The 17,020-nt window shown below is 56.9% G+C and overlaps 2 protein-coding genes across 3 annotated transcripts in view; one reads left to right on the top strand and one right to left on the bottom strand.

Moving 5' to 3' along the window:
* Window positions 1-3,954: 3,954 nt before the first annotated feature.
* On the bottom strand, window positions 3,955-11,677 carry LOC128898225 (collagen alpha-1(III) chain-like). The gene is made up of 8 exons (XM_054170903.1): window positions 11,668-11,677; window positions 11,091-11,304; window positions 10,845-11,008; window positions 10,548-10,632; window positions 10,102-10,434; window positions 5,906-6,023; window positions 4,332-4,681; window positions 3,955-4,234 (listed from the first exon to the last, which is right to left on the bottom strand). The coding sequence occupies exons 1-8, from the start codon at window positions 11,675-11,677 to the stop codon at window positions 3,955-3,957; spliced, it is 1,554 nt and encodes a 517-aa protein (XP_054026878.1).
* SCMH1 (Scm polycomb group protein homolog 1) overlaps window positions 4,194-17,020 on the top strand; it is a 65,411-nt gene continuing 52,584 nt past the window's right edge. For both annotated transcript variants that reach the window (XM_054170928.1, XM_054170929.1), the window contains exon 1: window positions 4,194-4,298. The gene's annotated coding sequence lies outside the window, so the exon portion shown is untranslated. The remainder of the gene's footprint in view (window positions 4,299-17,020) is intronic.

Below are 17,020 nucleotides of genomic sequence, written 5' to 3' on the forward strand. Positions count from 1 at the left end.
CTGCCCCATCAAAGAGGGCTCTGGAGTCGCGAATCCCTCCGGGAGGATGAGGGGTCGGCGCAGATTAAGAGGCGCAGTAATTTGTGAAGGGTAGGGAGAGAAGAAACAAGCTATTAGGGGACGTGTCTGGGGCTGGGGGGATTAAAGAGCAGCAGCAGGAAATGTTTAGAACGAGGCAGGAACAAAGCAAGGCTCTGCAGACCTCTGTGTCTGGTAATGGACAGAGGGAATTTATTAACGGCGCTGACAAATCAGGTGTTTGATAGCTGCCAAAGTTCTGCTCTTGCAGAGAAAATGAATCCTCCTCCTTGCCAGAGCAATGGGCAAGGATGCTCTTAGCCAAGACATTTAATCAGCTCACAATGAACTTATTTCTTACACCTATGTCTGGATAACCCAAACAGAGCGGGTCCAGAGCAGGCCACAGAGAGGCAGCTGGAGAACCTTCCCTGTGGGGACAGGCTGGGAGAGTTGGGGCTGTTCAGCCTGGAGAGAAGAAGGCTCCAGGGAGACCTCAGAGCAGCCTTCCAGGACCTGAAGGGGCTCCAGGAGAGCCGGGGAGGGACTTTGGACAAGGGCTGGGAGTGATAGGGTGAGGGACAATGGCTTTGAGCTGAAAGAGGGGAGATTAAGACTGGAGATGAGGAAAAAATTCTTTAGAATCAGGGTGGGGAGACACTGGCACAGGTTGCCCAGGGAGGCTGTGGATGTCCCCTCCCTGGAGGTGTTCAAGGCCAGGCTGGATGAGTCCTTGAGCAACCTGGGCTGGTGGGAGGTGTCCCTGCCCATGGCAGGGGGTTGGAGCTGGATGATCTTTAAGGTTCCTTCCAACCCAAACAATTTTATGAATCTATGATTCTATGATGCTGAAAGATCTGGTGGATGCATGGCAGGCTTTGGCAATACCAGACAGCTGCTGAGACAGGAAGAGTGCTGCTGCTGAGCTATGGTGAGATCCTCACATCGGGTAATTAAGGGCCAGCTAGATTGGTGTTAGGAGAATAGGAGGCAGAGTTATATGTACCCAGTCTTGCTGGGGTGTTCAGCAGCAAGGGTGGGGTGGAAGGATGTGCTCAGGGAAGCAGCAATGCTAGGAAGAAGTTAGTGGTGAGCACAGCAGAGCTGAACTGCAGCAGTGAGTCTTCAGCAGAGGAGTCCTGGTTAAGTCTGGGGGTGTACACTGGAGAGGGGAGGGTGTGATGAACGGGGTGTGAGCCATGGGCATGGCACTGTGTCACCTTGGCACTCTGTGGCCAGGCTTGGTGTCCACAGGGGATGTGGAACATAGAAATAGTTGAAAAGAGCCATCAGCAATAGGAGAAACAAATGTGTTCCAATGAGAGTTGCCCTTTTGCTTCACAAGGAGGTTGGAAACTGGGGGATGTCTGGGTGGGCTCGCAGGGTGCAGCCTTCTGGGTAGAGGATGACTGAAGCCTGGCAGGGAAAAGCAGAGCTGCCTGCAAACATCAGCCCAGACAGTTTCCCACTGCCTGTATTCACAGAGGTGGTTTCCCAAGCCAGGAGCTGTTCAGCACAAAAATGCACCCTTTGGGGAGGGTTTATCCTGGGTAAAGCCAACAGCTGGTCTCAATATGAGTATGCTTTGGGAAAGGGAACGCACGGGAGGTCCTGCAAGGTGATCTGCTTCTGATCAAGGCTTTAAACTCAGTAGATAACCTTTCCTCCTGCCTTTTCAAGGCACAGAGAGGAGATTTCCACCTCCCCTCTTCAAGGGAGATGTCAGGTCAGCAAACACATGGATGTGAAAGCCAGGATCACTGCGTGCACATGTTCCCTCAGATCCTCCTCTGCTGCCAGCCCCGTGCCCTGTTATTCACCTCTCTATGAAATATCAGATTCAGGGGCAGAAGATCAGGGGCCATGGGACCTGAGGTGTTTCTCTAGCAGAACGTGGTCTATATTTAGATCACCCATGCCAGACTCAGGATCAATTTCTGGCAGCAAATCGAGTCAATGATATCATGGGAACACTGCAAAGAGTGGGAAGCAGCCGAAGGAGGAAGTGCGCTCCCGATGGCTGAGAGGCACTAAGGAGGGAGGAAGGGGGAGAGAAAGGGAGGGTACAGACAGCAGGAGCTTTTCTTCCCAGGCACATTGCCTTATGTTCACCTCCATCCTCTCCTTCTGAAGGTCCTGCTTTGCTGGGCCTGACCCCACACGCAGCGAGGGAGCGGTGCCCTTCTGCCGCAGTGAGCTCCCAGCCGCTGGCACTCTCCAGGAGCTGGCTTGAGCCGGAGCTGTTCTGGCAGCACTTCATAACCAATGAGAAACCACTTCTGTGGCTCCTCTCTGCTGTGGTGTTCATCAAACTGGGTTCCTGTGGTGCTCATATGGATGTCACATGGAAACCCTTCTGAACTCGCCTGTGGTTAACTCCAGATTTAATTGACTGGGGAGAGTTCTCTCCCATCTCCATCTTGCAGCCCTCATGCATGGATTTCATTCATGAAATCCTGATTGTTGTGGAAATGGGGAAATACCAGAGCTGATGGAACCCATGAGCAGCACTGCTCAGCCCTCTGAAGCTATGGGGAAGGTTCTCAGAGGCCATGCTGACAGTCAGCACCACGAAGTGAACGCAGGTCCCACCATACCTGAGTACTGCACATGTTAACCCGAAGCCCTCACCAGCACTTCCAGCTGGCCACCCCCTGCGTGGGAGCAGTTTAGGAACCAGAGGCTCTCCAGGCCAGTGCTGCTCTCTGCAGCACTGTGAGCAGGTGGTGAGCTCTGCTATGGATGGAGAGGTGACTGTGTGTTGGTGCAAGGGGCTCAAAGAGGTGTGGGGAAGGGAACACTGATGGGGGGCATGGGGGCAAGGGGAACCATTGCAGCAGCCATGTGTCACACCAAGCTGTAGAACTGCTTGGGCTGGAAAAGGCTTTTCACTGAGTCCAGCTTTTAACCCAACACTAAACCACAGCCCTCAGCACCACAGCTACCTGTCTTTCAAATACCTTCAGGGATGGGGACTCCACCACTGTCCTGGGCAGCCTGTTCCAGGGCTTAACAACCCGTTGGGGGAAGAAATTGTTCCTCATGTTCAACCTAAACCTTCTCTGGAGCAACTTGAGGCTGTTTTCTCTTGTCCTGTCTCTTGTTACTTGGGAGTTCCCTAGCTGAAGGGAGCTAGGGGATGCTTTTGGGGTACCATGTGTAGGCTCTGGTGGCTCTGCAGGACCCAGAAGGTGCACAGAGAGGTCCATGTCTGGTCGGGAGAGGTCACCAAGGTTCATAGGCTCTCATGGGGTTGGCTTGCAGTGGGTTGTGTCTGGATGCAGGCTCGGGGATGATGTTGTGAAGGTTGTGAGATACAACAGTGCTGGGAGTCAAAGGGGTCTGATGCTGTCTTGGTGGGATTGGGGGCACTGAGGTTCATCTCTGCTGTCTCTAGCCAGAAGGGCTGCATGCAGGGTGAGGTCCTGCTTGAGATGGAGTAGGAATATTTGGGGGTTCCCTGTCCCCAGGGTCTGGATGTGTTGCATGGGGTCCACCCTAGTCCTGAGCATCTCCAGTGGGCCCTGGGGCAGGCACAGAGCTGTCACCAGTGGAGACCCACACATGGGTGGGCATCACTTTGCAGCACCCAGAAGGGTCTCTGCTGGGCACTGGGAGTCCATCCTTGGGCTGAGGACCATAGTGGGGGTCTGCCTTGTGCCCGGAGGTGGGCACTGGGGGATCCATTCCCAGCATGGGGATCACAGTGGGGGTCTGCCCCAGTGTGTCCTAGGTGGGCTCAGGGCAGTCCATCCCCAGGCTGTGGTCACAGTGTGGGTCTGCCCATAACGCATGTGCTGGGTGGGCACAGAAGGGTCAAGCCCCACGTTTGGGGCTCACAATGGGGGTCTGCCCTGTCCCTAGAGCGTCGCAGATGGGCGCAGGGGGGTCTGCCCTGTGCCCAGAAGGTGCTGAGCGGGCACGGGGAGGTTCAGGCTACAGATCACGGTGGGGGTCTGCCCCGGGCCCACAGGCGTGGGATGAGGAGCGGGCTCCAGCCCTGCGCGGGCACGGCGTGGGGCCGCCGCACCGCGCTCGGCGGCGCTCCGCAGGGCTTTGTGGGAGCCGCGCCGAGCCGGGCCGGGCCGGGCAGGACCCCGCGCGCAGCCCGCAGCGCACGGCGGCGGCGGCGCGGGGCCGGCGGCAGGGGGCGGCGCGGGGCCGGGCCGGGCCGGGCCGGGTCTGGCCGCGCTCCCTCCCCCGGTCCCCGCCCTCACTGCGCATCGGAAACATGGCGGCGGCGAGGGACTGAGCAGCCCCAGCGCTCGGCGGCCGCGCAGGTGAGGGGGCGGCGGGGGGCGCTACGGCCCGGCCCGGCTCGGCCCGGCCCGGCGCTGCCGGAGAGCGGGCGGGGGTGGTGCGCGTCGGCGGCGCGGTGGCAGCTCTGTGGGCCCGGCCCGGCGCCGATCCCGCTGCCGCCTGTCAGCGCGGCCCGGCCCGGCGCCGCCTGACCCGCGGGGCCGGGCCGGGGGGGACCTGTCACCGCCGGCACCTGTTGGTGCCTGTCACGGCCGCGCTGCCGCCGCCCCCGGGGCCGCCCCCCCGGCAGCGGGGCAGAGGGCCCGGGGGCTGCGCCGGCCTCCCGCGCCTGCCCCTGGGCCGCCTGCCCGTTCCCGAGCGGCTGGCAGCTGCCGGTGGAGCGCCTGCGAGGGGCTTTGTTGTGCTGCCAGGTGTCCCCAGGCAGGGCTCATGCGGGACGGCCCTGCCAGCCGGGGGGCGCAGGGCGCAGCAGCTCTTCCCGCAGCACCGGGGCAGGCTTGTCCTGCGCGCCCCGAGGCCTCGGCGCCGTTTGTGCCGGAGCCGGGCCGCTGTTTATTATCTGCAGGACAAGAGGAGCCAGAGCGAGCTGCCGGAGGGTTTGCATGCAGGAGGTGGCCCTTGCCTGCGGGCTGTGCCCAGGGGAGGTTTGTGCTCTTCCCTCTCCACGAGTCCTTTAGGGCGCTGGTGCAAGCCTGCCGTAAGCACCCTGCGTTGTGGACAGGGATGCTCTGAGCAGGACTCGTCGCCAGGGCCCTGCTTCTGGAGGTGTCCGAGGTGATCCTGGGGGCCCGACCTAGACATCTCCATATTGCCTGTCCTGGGGGAACGCCTGCGGCTCCTTCACAGCCCCCCGGAGCCGAGCACTTGAGCAGAGCTGGGAGTGAGACAAGATTTGAGCTTTTCGTGCACAGTAAGGTGTTTAAAAATAACTCCAGTGTCAGGCTGGCTGCTGCTGCGTGTCGCAGAGGTTTAATCTGCAGGCTCTTTGAAGCTGCCGTGTACAACTGGCAGCACTTTGGAGTCTTCAAAGGTAGCAAGAGCAAAGCTAAACAGGGAGCCTGTGTCTGGGATGCACGGAGCAGCCTGGCTCCCTTCGGCCTCGGATGTTTTCGTTTCAGCAGCTGAGTGCTGAAAGTCAGGGTGTGGAGACCGAGGTCTGGGGTAGCAGGCTCGGATTTTTGGCTCTGTTGTTGTTTATAGTAAACACCGTGCAGTGAGTGGCTGAGCACAGCCATGTGGTAACTCCTCTTCAGCAGCCAGTAATAGTGAGGGAAATAGGCTCCCTCCTCAGCTCAGCTGCCTGGGTGAGGACATAGAATCATAGAATCAATAAGGTTGGAAAAGACCTCAAGGATCATCAAGTCCAACCTGTCACCCAAGACCTTATGACTACTAAACCATGGCACCAAGTGCCACGTCCAATCCCCTCTTGAAACCTCCAGGGACAGTGACTCCACCACCTCCCTCGGCAGCACATTCCAATGTCCAATCACTCTGTGAAGAACTTCCTCCTCACCTCGAGCCTAACCTTCCCCTGGCACAGATTGAGATGTGTGGCAGGTTGTAGTTAGGCTGCTGGTGCAGGTACAGCCACCTCCTCCTCCTCTCTGCCTTCCTCTTCTCTCACCTTCTGCTGGTGGGGCTGTGGTGTCCCCAGGCACTCACTGGAGACGTTTGGAGCATGGGTGGTGGTTTCATGGCTCCCATGTGCTTCGTAGCAGGCACTGGCTTGTGGCTTGGTGCTGCTGTGGAGAACAAAATTGGGCTGGTGGGGGGCTTGGTTCGGCATGAACTGCCCTGGGCTGCAGCCTTGCAGGGCCTGTGCTGTGTCTTGGGTAGTTCAGGATCTGCCCAGTAGATGGTATGAAAATGCAAAGAGAAGTAGGGGAGTCCTCCACAGCGGGCAAGAGGGAGACACAGGCATTTAGATACTCATTTTACTAAAGTATTCCTTTCATAAAGTAGTCCTTTTGTTAAAGGCTAAAGTGTGCTTCATTTGAGAGGGAGGCACTGACCCTTGGTCCTCCTGGTTCTGTAATTTACATCTTAGGAAGTGATAAATCAGCATCTTGCTAAGCTGCTTTTGAGTCCAATATTTGGTATTAATCAAATCAAGCAATTAGCTAATTGAAAGCACCACAACCCCCCAAAAAGGCAGCTGCAGAGTTTAGGACAGGAGCATGAGTGGTGTCCCCTGCATGCTGTGAGCCCTTGGCCCCTGGTTTTCCTGTGGCAGAAGTTCTAATAATGTTCAACTCTTGAGGCACTTCTCTGGGAATGACTTTTGCAGCCCAGTTTGGTGTCTTTCAACGACAGATGCTGCAGGGGTATGAGATGGTGATGAGGCTCATGGGGTAGCTGTGTTCCAGACTAGGATGGGAGTGGTCTGGGGGTGCTGGCCTTGCCAATTTAAAGGACTGTCTGAAAGCTGTGTTTCATAGCTTCATAGATTTGTAGAGTGGTTTGGGTTGGAAGGGACCATAGAGGTCATCTGGTTCCAAGCCCCTGCCATGGGCAGGGACACCTCCCACCAGCCCAGGTTGCTCAAGACCTCATCCAAACTGGCCTGGAACACCTCTGGGGAGGGGACATCCACAGCCTGTGCCAGTGCTGCTCTAAGGTTCAGACCAGAGAGGACCTCCAGAGATGTTGCTGTTGTCCCCCAGCCTCAAGGTAAGGTCTAAAGCCTTCCTGAGGAACGTTTCTTCTTTTCAGGCTGTCCCTGCTGGCAGTGCCCCATCCTGGGCAGATGATCTATGTCAGCACTTGAGCCTCCTCACCATCAGATAGATTTTTCTGGGGTTTCATCTAAATCTCTGTCTTGCACTTTCAGCCTGTTCCTTCCTCTCTGATCCCCAGGGCCCGTGGAGAGCACTCTGCTCCTTACATCTCTGCAGCTAAATTTGAAGTATTTGAGGACTTGTTCTCTTCCTAAGCTGAGCAAGCTCTGTTGCTGTGCTCTTTTTGTGGGGGCTTGCTGTCTGCATGGGTGATCTCTGCCCCTCTCTGCTGCCCATCCCCACCTTGCTGTGGCTGAGTTGGGCTCGGTGGGACCGTGTTAGCTGAGCTTCTGTGGAGCAGTAGCAGCAAGCAGGCTGGAATGACCCCGTTTTGGGTATGTCTGTGTCCTGTTCTGTGTAAAAGCACAGAGCTCAGCCAGCTGCATATTTGTGTGCTGCAGGGTGTGTTTGTGGCAGGGCACTTGGCCTGCTCCTCGCTGCAGCCCCTGGCACAGCCTGCAGGCAGCCTGGGCTGGGAGCTGCTGGAGCTTAAGGCTTGGCAGGTTTGGGCCTCCTAAAGCAGTAAGGTTTGCATCTAGCCCCCTGTCTCTTCTGCTTTTCTTTTTCTTGGCTGCAACTGCAGCTCGGTTTGTGATGAGAGCAGAAGATTTTGAGTCGTTTACTCGTCCAGTTGCGTTTGAAAAGTTTCCTAACGAGATGGCCAGGAGGGCTTTGTGAGGAATGAAGGGAGCTGCTTTGAGGACAGAGCAGCAGCTCCACTGCTGGCTCCTTTTGCAAGATGGTTAACCTCCTGCATGTGTTTTATGGCGTTCAGCACCGTGCCAAGGTAAAAACCATCCCCAGAATTAAGCTGTCAGTGTGAGGGAACAATAACTCTGACCCTTCCTTCGCCCCACTGATATGCCCTGGGGTGGCTGTGTGACAAGAGCATTTCATCCCACTGTATTTGCAGGATGACAGAGGCCAGGCCTAAAGGAAAATACCCAGTTCCCCCCCTCCCCTTAATACTCCTTTCTTACCAAGCTTAAATATATACAAGTGGAAGCTTCTGTATAATGCTTGCTCAGTGTTTAAAGTGATAATGCAAGTAGCAGGAAGCACAAGAAATCTTCAGGCTGGTCAGGTCTGCTTGGAGCAAGCAATTAGAATGGCTTGGGTTGGAAGGGACCTTAGAGATCATCCAGTTCCAACCCCCTGCCATGGACAGGGACACCTCCCACCAGCCCAGGTTGTTCAAGACCTCATCCAGCCTGGCCTTGAACACTGCCAGGGATGAGGTGTCTACAGCTTCTCTGGACAACCTGTTCCAGAGTCTCACCACCAAACAGGACTTGTCCATGTCTAGTGACCTGAGCTGGTGGTGTCAGAGCAGTCTGTGGTGGGGCTTGTAGGCCCACCACAGCCTCTTGCTTGTGAAGCTCTGCTCTTTGCTGATGGCCCTGCACAGCACTCCCCATTAACAGGAAATCTCAGAGGTAGCTTCAATTGTGAGCCCTCGCCAAGGAGGGACATGGTTGCAGTCTGGCTGGTGCTGAAAACTTTTAATTCCCTGAGATCTCCATCTGTATTGAATTTCCTACCCCCCAGAATCAGGCTTAGCTCTTTGTAAAGGCTTCTGAGCAAACCTGCAGCAGTTGGTGTACAGCATGGCAGTCTGCAGGGTTCTTTGACACCTGGGGAATGTCTGTGCCTCTGGAGCTGGGGTTTAGCAGAGTGGGTGTCTCTGCCTCTGCTCCAGCTCTCTGCAGTCTCTTGGTTTTATGCAGACTCATCCTGGTCAAACCTGGAAGCTTTTGGCTGTGAGGAGGAGGAAAAGCTGAGTGTCTGATTCTCTGCTGTGTGCCTGCCAGCCTCAGCCAGCGGGCCAGAGGCACCAGCTAGTGCCTTAAGCTGCTCTGAAGGTGCCTACCAGCACCTGTCTTCCTCAGATCTGACTTTATCAGCAGTGGTAAGTCACCCCTGCAGCTCTACTGGCTGCTTGGTGACTGGGCAGCAGAGATGAGGGCAGGAGAGCAGACATGAGGCAATGTGGCCATTGCCAGGGCGAGGGAGCTGGTTTTTCCCTGGGACAAGCTGCAATGCACACTCCTCTCTCCTGTTCTTGCTCAAAAGTTTTCTCTGTGTGTTGTGAATCAACTGGTGGCAGCAGCAGTTGGAAGCCTTCTGGAGGTACCTGTGAGTTCCCCAACTTCAGTTGGCTCTTATGACACAGAACAGCCCAGAAACCTCCCTGGGGCTGGGGTTTGTTTTTAACAATGGAACCCACAGGAGCAGATGCTGATGGAAATCTGGGAAGCTCCATCTTTGCCCATTGAGAAACATGGAATTCCACCCCTGTCCTGGTCCTTCCAGCGTTGCACTGGACACTGTCAGGTGCCTTCTGGATATCATGGATATGTATGGAAGAGGGCAGGCCAAGAGGGGGTCTGAGCAATGGTTAAAAACAGCTGAAGGGTGGGGGGCAAGAAGGGGCCAGGCTCATGCCAGTGGTGTCCTGGGAGAGGCCAAGGGGCAGTGGACACAAACTGGAACCCAGGAGGTTCCACCTGAACATGAAGAGAAACTTCATTGTTGTGAGGGTGCTGGAGGCCTGGAGCAGGCTGCCCAGGGAGGTTGTGGAGTCTGTTTCTGTAGAGGCTTTCAAGGCCAATCTGGATGTGTTCTGTGTGCCCTGCCCTGTGTGACCCTGCTGTGGCAGGGGGCTTGGACTGGAGGATCTCCAAGGTCTCTTCCTACCCCACCATGCTGGGATTCTGATCATGGCAAGGGCACAGTCCCCATTCTGCAGTTCCATCTGCTGCAGTTAGTTTGGGGGCATGGCAGGTCGGTGCCCCTTTGGAGGTGCCCCACGGTACTGCTGATGGTTGGCTCCAGGAAAAGGTCCTGCTGGGAAAAGGAGGGAATCGGTGTGTGGAGGGGAGCTGCAGGACGCTTGTGCTGTGTCTGTTCAGCACCGGCAGAGCACTGTGCGGGGTGGAAGCCCAGCGCGGCTGTGGCCCACGCCGCAGTCTCTGTCTCACCGGCTGCTGTCCCCCCTGGCCTTCCCCTGTGCCGGGGCTGCCCCTTCTCCCTGCTCCCGGGCCTCTCTGCCGCCGTGTCCCGGGTGAGCCCCTGCCTCCTCCCACCGCGCCGAGCGCAGCGTTCGAAGCGCTGGGACGCGCCCGGCTGCGTCTGCAGCGAGCGGGGGCTGCCCTGCGCTCCCCCTCCGCTGCCTCCTGGCTCTTGGCCTTCCTCCCTGGGATACTTGCCAGAGGCCTCCGGCCCTCCCCGTGAATCCAGCAGGCAGCGAGCGGCGCCGGTCCGGGCTGCACGCAGGTGAGGGGAGCAGGACGAGCAGCTCAGCTCCGGGCAGGAGCCGGGGCAGCACGGAACGGCGTCCGCACCGCGCTGCCTCCTGCGCCTGGAGCCCGCCGGGCTGCAGGGGTAGCCGCCTTCGGGTGAGGCTGGGGCTGGGCTTGGGTTTGCTGGGTGGGCTCTGTTGGGTGTTGGGGCTCCTAGCAGATGTTGGGGCGCCTAGCAGGTGCTCGCCTCCCCGCTGGCGCTGCTGCAGAGGCCCTTGCCTCCCGCTCCCGTTTCTCGCCGGAGCGTGGCCCCTCCTGGCCGAGCAGCACCCCTGAGGCAGGAGAGATTCCTGCTTACGCCCACAGGGTATGATGGAAGGGAAGGCAGCAAGCAGGCAGCAGAAGTGGTGGAGTCTGCTGGGGACCCAGGAGGAAGTTGCAGCAGTTCCACTCTAAAAATAAGCCGAGTGCGTGCCCTGCAGCCGGGGGGCTGCCTGGCTCCGCACTCCGCTCCCTGCAGCCGGGGGGCTGCCCGGCTCCTCACGGGGCTCCCTGCGCTCCGTTCCGTGCAGCCCGGGGGCTGCCGGGCTCCGCACTCCGCTTCCTGCAGCCCGGGGGCTGCCGGGCTCCTCACCCCGCTCCCTGCGCTCCGCTCCCTGCAGCCGGGGGGCTGCCCGGCTCCTCACCCCGCTCCCTGCGCTCCGCTCCCTGCAGCCGGGGGGCTGCCCGGCTCCTCACCCCGCTCCCTGCGCTCCGTTCCGTGCAGCCCGGGGGCTGCCGGGCTCCTCACGGGGCTCCCTGCGCTCCGTTCCGTGCAGCCCGGGGGCTGCCCGGCTCCTCACCCCGCTCCCTGCACTCCGTTCCGTGCAGCCCGGGGGCTGCCGGGCTCCTCACGGGGCTCCCTGCGCTCCGCTCCGAGCAGCCGGGCAGCAGCCGTGCTCCGCGCTCCGCTCCCTGCACGCCGCCGCTCCCTGCACCCCGGCCTTGTTTGCTTTGGTATTGTTCTGGCAAATTTGAAACCACGATGACTTTAAACCATCAAATCCTTGCAGTGGCTGTGTGGTCGGATCTGTGCTTGGGCAGAAATTCTTGGTTGTTTCAGTGTTTCCAGAAGTGACCTTGAGGGATTTCCTACAGGCAGTGTTTCCTAGAGGTCTAAGCTGCTCTTAAAGATTTCCAGCGCTGCTGATGCAGCCTTTCCTCACAGTCTGCTCCGGTGCCTGGTGATGGGGATGATTAAGGAGCTGTGCTCGATTTCAGGCTGGTATTGCTGTGCTTTAACCTCCTCATTCTGACATTTCACCCTCTCTCTGGCAGGCCACCAAAGAGAAGAGCAGTTCTGTAAATGGAAAAGCAATCATTTATACCGAGGTTCATCTCTCTTTCCACCTCTCCCTTCTGTGCTCCTGCACTCCCTGTGTTTAATTACACGTGTGGCAGCTGGGAAGCCCCAGTCCTGACTCCTCCTGTTCTGCCGGCCATAACTTAACAGTCCTTGATCTGTGCTGATGGCAGTGATTTCCCCACTTGTCTCACACTGCTATAGCCCAGTGGATGTCTTGAACTTCCTCCACAGGTTTTGGTTGGTTGTCAACAAGATGACATTGAAAGTTGCATTGCCTCACAACGTCATAGAGAGATGCTGCAGGTAAAACTTCCTGAGTAGGAAGGAGCCTGGAGAAGAGAAGGCTCCAGGGAGAGCTTAGAGCAGCCTTCTGGTGCCTGAAGGGGCTACAAGAGAGCTGGGGAGGGACTTTTGACAAGGGCTGGGAGTGACAAAGTGAGGGGCAATGGCTCCGAGCTGGAAGAGAGGAGGCTGAGACTGGAGATGAGGAAGAAGCTGTTGAGAGTGAGGGTGGGGAGGCACTGGCACAGGTTGCCCAGGGAGGCTGTGGCTGCCTCCTCCCTGGAGGTGTTCCAGGCCAGTTTGGATGAGGCCTTGAGCAACGTGGGGTGGTGGGAGGTGTCCCTGCCCATGGCAGGGGGTTGGAACTGGATGACCTTTAAGATCCCTTCCATGAGTCTGTGAATGTTCTCTGTCACAGGTGGGGTTCTGTTCCCATTGCTGTGCTGGCACACTGCTGCAGTGTGTGTTTGCTGTGGAACTTCACAGGCTGCAGCTCATTTTCCATCCCCTTCCCTGCTTGCCATGGCTCTTCCCAAATCACTCCAGGGTGTTACTGTGACATTTCTTCATTTGAATCATTGGTAACACTGCTAGGATGCATTTCAGGGAGAGATCCACAGTAGGAGTAGGCTGTGACTTCATTTCAGAGAGGGGGAGCATGCTGTGAAACTCTTCCCTGGGATGCGAGCTGCTCTCCGAGCCAGGGTGGGCTGGGCTGTGCTCCAGGCTGTAGGGCAGCAGTGGTGCTGAAGCTGTCTGTGTTGCAGGAAGGCTTCTCTCACAGTCCCCGTGCTTCCTTCCTGCCCTTGCTAGGATCTGCTCCTTGTTTCAGCACTGGCAGTGGGTGACTGCCCCTGTAGCCCTGGCAGGAGAGGCTGTGGCAGCAGGCGTGCAAGATGCCTTTGCAGTGCCCCTGCCCTCCTCTCTGCTCAGCTAGAGGGGTGTGGATTCCCAGGAGGCTTCAGCCTCATTACCTGTTATCTCAGAACTGGATTTCTGTTTTGCTTTACTACTGCAGACTCCAGTGGAGGCTATGAGGATGCTGAAGGGCCTGGAAGATCTGCGTGGTGAGGAGAGGCTGAGAGCCCTGGGGCTGCTTAGCCTGGAGAGGAGCAGCCCCAGAGGGGATCTGAGCAATGGTTACAGATAGCTGAAGGGTGGGGGGCAAGAAGGGGCCAGGCTCATGCCAGTGGTGTCCTGGGAGAGGCCAAGGGGCAATGGACACAAACTGGAACCCAGGAGGTTCCACCTGAACATGAGGAGAAGGTTCTTTGTTGTGAGGGTGCTGGAGGCCTGGAGCAGGCTGCCCAGAGAGGCTGTGGAGTCTGCTTCTGTGGAGGCTTTCAAAGCCAATCTGGCTGTGTTCTGTGTGACCTACCAGGCTGGTGAGAAGTACCTGGCAGGTGATGCTCCTTGCTCTCTGCTGGTGGCAAGCCCACTGCCAGGCAGCTCTGGACTGGGGTGCTGTGTTTGGGCTGGGCAGCAGTGTGCTGATTGCAGTTGCACCATTCCAGCTCCAGGTTTCTGGCAAGCTTGTGCCTGCCTGCAGGACCATGGAAACATCTCAGTGATCAGCTCAGTTATCAGCTGCTGATCAGATTCCTAAAGAAAAGAACTTCTGAGGCTGTGCAGGTTCTTTGAAAGGTGTTTCAAGTGAGGGTCTCCATTAGAGCATGAGCTGTGGAAGGAGGGTTGAAGGCTCTACTGATGCAGGGATGTGCTGTCCCCACCAGCTGCTGGGGTTGTGCTTGGTTCAGGGCTGTGTTGGTAGTTCAGTAACAGGCACTGCAGCTTGCCCTGTTCTCCAGGGGGTGAAAGTTTACATAGAATCAGAGAACTGTTTGGGCTGGAAAAGCTCTTTAAGATCCCCCAGTCCAACCAGACTCTAAGTCTGCTGAGGCTGGTGCTAAGCCACAGCCCTCGGCACCACATCTCTGCCTCTTTGAAACACCTCCAGGGATGGGGATCTGACCACCTCCCTGGGCAGTCTGTGCAAGGTTTTGAGAACCCTTTCAGTGAAGAAGTTTCTTCCAAACCTCCCCTGGGGCAACCTGAGGCCATTTCCTCTCATTCTATCACTTGTTACTAGGTGGAAGAGACCATTGAAGATTGTGTCCAAACCCCCTGCTAAAGCAGGATCACCCAGGGACACATCCAGGTGGGGTTTGAATGTCTCCAGAGATGGAGGCTCCACCACCTCTCTGCCAGCCTGCTCCAGGGCTCTGCCACCCTTCAATCACAGAAGTTCCTCCTCATGTTCAGAAGAACCTCTGATGCTCAGTCTGTGCCCAGTGCCCCTTGTGCTGTCCCTGGGCACCACTGAACCAAGCCTGGTCCCATCCTCCTGACCCCCACCCTTGAAGTATTGATCAGCATTGATCAGATGCCCCTCAGGCTGCGCTGCTCCAGACCAAAGCCCCAATTCTCTCAGCCTTTCCTCCTCACAGAGATGTTCCAGGCCCCTCAGCATCTTTGCAGCCCTTTGCTGTCCCCTCTCCAGCAAGTCCCTGCCCTATTCTATGCTACACTATGCAGTTAACCACCAAACCTGAGCAGGGGACGTGGTCTGCTCTGGGCCTGCTCATTCAGTTCAAGTTGCTGTTGGCTGGGAAGTCTCTAAATGCTCTTTAGCATAGCATAGCATAGCATAGCATAGCGTAGCATAGCATAGCATAGCATAGCATAGCATACCATAGCATAGCATAGAATTAACAAGGTTGGAAAAGACCTTTGAGATCCTCAAGTCCAACCTATCACCCAACACCATCTAATCAACTAAACCATGGCACCAAGCACCCCATCCAGTCTCTTCCTAAACACCTCCAGTGATGGGGACTCCACCACCTCCCTGGGCAGCACATTCCAGTGGCCAATCTCTCTTGCTGTGAAGAACTTCTCCCTAACCTCCAGCCTAAACCTCCCCTGGCACAGCTCTGTGGTCTTTGATGGCTTCCTGAGCTGCAGAGAATGTCCAGCAGGTAGTTTAATGTCTGGCAGATCTCTGTGAGAAGGCCTTTTCTTCATTAGCTCTTTGGCAGCCACTGAGCATAGCTGCAGAGCTGCAGGGTGGACTTTGGCTTCCCCCTGGGCCTGGGTAGTTTTTCACTGGCAGCTGCTGTGAGGCCCTTGCCAGAAAAAGAGGTTTGATGGAGCCCTGTTCAGACAGCACTGCAGGGCCTCACCAGAGAGCTTGGAGCTTTCCAGACTCTTGGCCCTTCAGGAGCATGAGGCAGCCTCACAACTTTTTCTTTACATGCCATTTCCATCCACTTCTCTTGAATTAAAAGTGATCTGGCCAGGGTTGAATCAGATCCTGAAGGTAGTTACAGAACCCTTGAACATCTAAGTACCCAGGTGGTCCTGTGAGCCACTTTGAGTGCTGGTCATCACCTTGTGCCTTAGGGATGTGTGTCATCAAAGTGGATGTTGTCAGGTTAGAAACTGGCCCTCCCTAAAGGGTCTGAAGCACCTGAAAGCTTCCTGAAGCACCCACAGTGGTGCCGGTTCACATCCCGGTGAGTAAAAGGCTCCTCTTTGCTTTGCAGCTCAGGTGCAATGGTTTAGCTGCTTCTGTGGCAAGGGTGAAGACCTCTTGTGTCTTGAAACCTGCTCTGGGTGACCCTGCTTTAGCCGCAGGGGGGCTGGACTGGCTCCCTTCCAGAGGTCCCTTCCGAGCCCCACCGTGCTGGGGTTGGGTTTCCTGCAGGGACTGGCCGGGGGGGTTCCCTCTCTGGGAGCAACCTCTGTGTGCTGCTGGATTGCTCTTCCTTGTTAAAATTGGCAGCAGTTTTGATGGGCACCTGTTAGAATTTCCTTGCATCCACCCTTTGCAGCCTCCAGAGGAGGTTTCACCTCTTTCAGGAGCCCTGCAGCTAGGACTGCTGGGATTTCAGCTGCTTCAGTCAGAGCCGAGCCCAGAGTTGCACTCGGGCTAAAAATAGCAGGCAGTAATTAATGCTGGGGGAGCCTGGCTCTGCTCATCTCCTGACATGTTGCACTGCTGCAATTTCCTTTTCCTAAGGAGAAGATGAATTCATATCTGCCTACAGGAGTGAGAAAATGAACCCAAGATGCTTGTTTGCTGCCCTGGCAGGGCCCTCTCCCTGGGGTGCAGGGGGCTGAGAGCTCTGCTCTGCTGTGCAGCCCTGCTGCCTTGGCAGGCTGCTGTGGTGCTAGCAGCACAGCCTCTGCCCTCGCCCTCCCCACCCCTGCAGGGCTGGATTAGCTCTGGCTCCATGCTCCCAGCAGCAGGGATTGAGTTCTCCTCAGCTCTGCAGGGGTGAATCCAGGTTTGTGTGGCTCTGCTCCATCCCCTGAGGCTTCAGATCATTTTTTTCTTCATTTCCTTTGCAGACAGGACAGATCAGCAGGAACTTTGCCTTGTCTGCCCTGTGTTTGCACAAGGAGAATCAGCTGCTGGGAGAGTTGGAGGGGAGAGCTGGACTCTGAGGCTGGCTGTGCTGAGTGGGGTTTGGCAGTTTAATGATGCTTAAAGCAAAGGGATCATCTTACCTTGTCTGCTGCAAGGAAGGAGGCTCAGGAGGGCAGGGAGTTGCCTTTGGCAGGTCTGGGGACTTGGCTGTATGGCTCTGGAGTCAGGAACAGGGGGTTGTGTCTGGATCTATGAAGAATTCACCCTTAAGCAGGCTGGGGAGGGGTCTGCAGCACAGCCCTGTGAGGAGAGGCTGAGGGAGCTGGGGTTGCTTAGCCTGGAGAAGAGGAGGCTCAGGGGAGACCTTCTTGCTCTCTACAACTACCTGAAGGGAGGTTGTAGCCAGGAAGGGGTTGGTCACTTCTCTCAGGCAACCAGCACCAGAACAAGAGGACACAGTCTCAAGCTGTGCCAGGGGAGGTTTAGGCTGGAGGTGAGGAGAAAGTTCTTCCCAGAGAGAGTTGTTAGCCATTGGGATGTGCTGCCCAGGGAGGTGGTGGAGTCCCCATCCCTGGAGGTGTTCAAGAGGGGATTGGATGTGGCACTTGGTGCCATGGTTTAGTGGTCATGAGGTGCTGGGTGACAGGTTGGACTTGATGATCCTTGAGGTCTTTTCCAACCTTATTGATTCTATGATTCTAAGAGAACACCTTGCACACAA

This window comes from Dryobates pubescens, chromosome 20 (genome assembly GCF_014839835.1).
Source record: "Dryobates pubescens isolate bDryPub1 chromosome 20, bDryPub1.pri, whole genome shotgun sequence".
Taxonomy (NCBI): domain Eukaryota; kingdom Metazoa; phylum Chordata; class Aves; order Piciformes; family Picidae; genus Dryobates; species Dryobates pubescens.

Excerpts from the sequence above, each read along its gene's own strand:
- LOC128898225 (XM_054170903.1), bottom strand. Across the intron at positions 10,435-10,547 it reads GCAGCAGCGCCAGCGGGGAG|CCCGGCGGGCTCCAGGCGCA; the intron begins GCGAGCACCTGC and ends CTACCCCTGCAG. Across the intron at positions 4,682-5,905 it reads CACAGCCCCACCAGCAGAAG|CACAACAAAGCCCCTCGCAG; the intron begins GTGAGAGAAGAG and ends GACACCTGGCAG.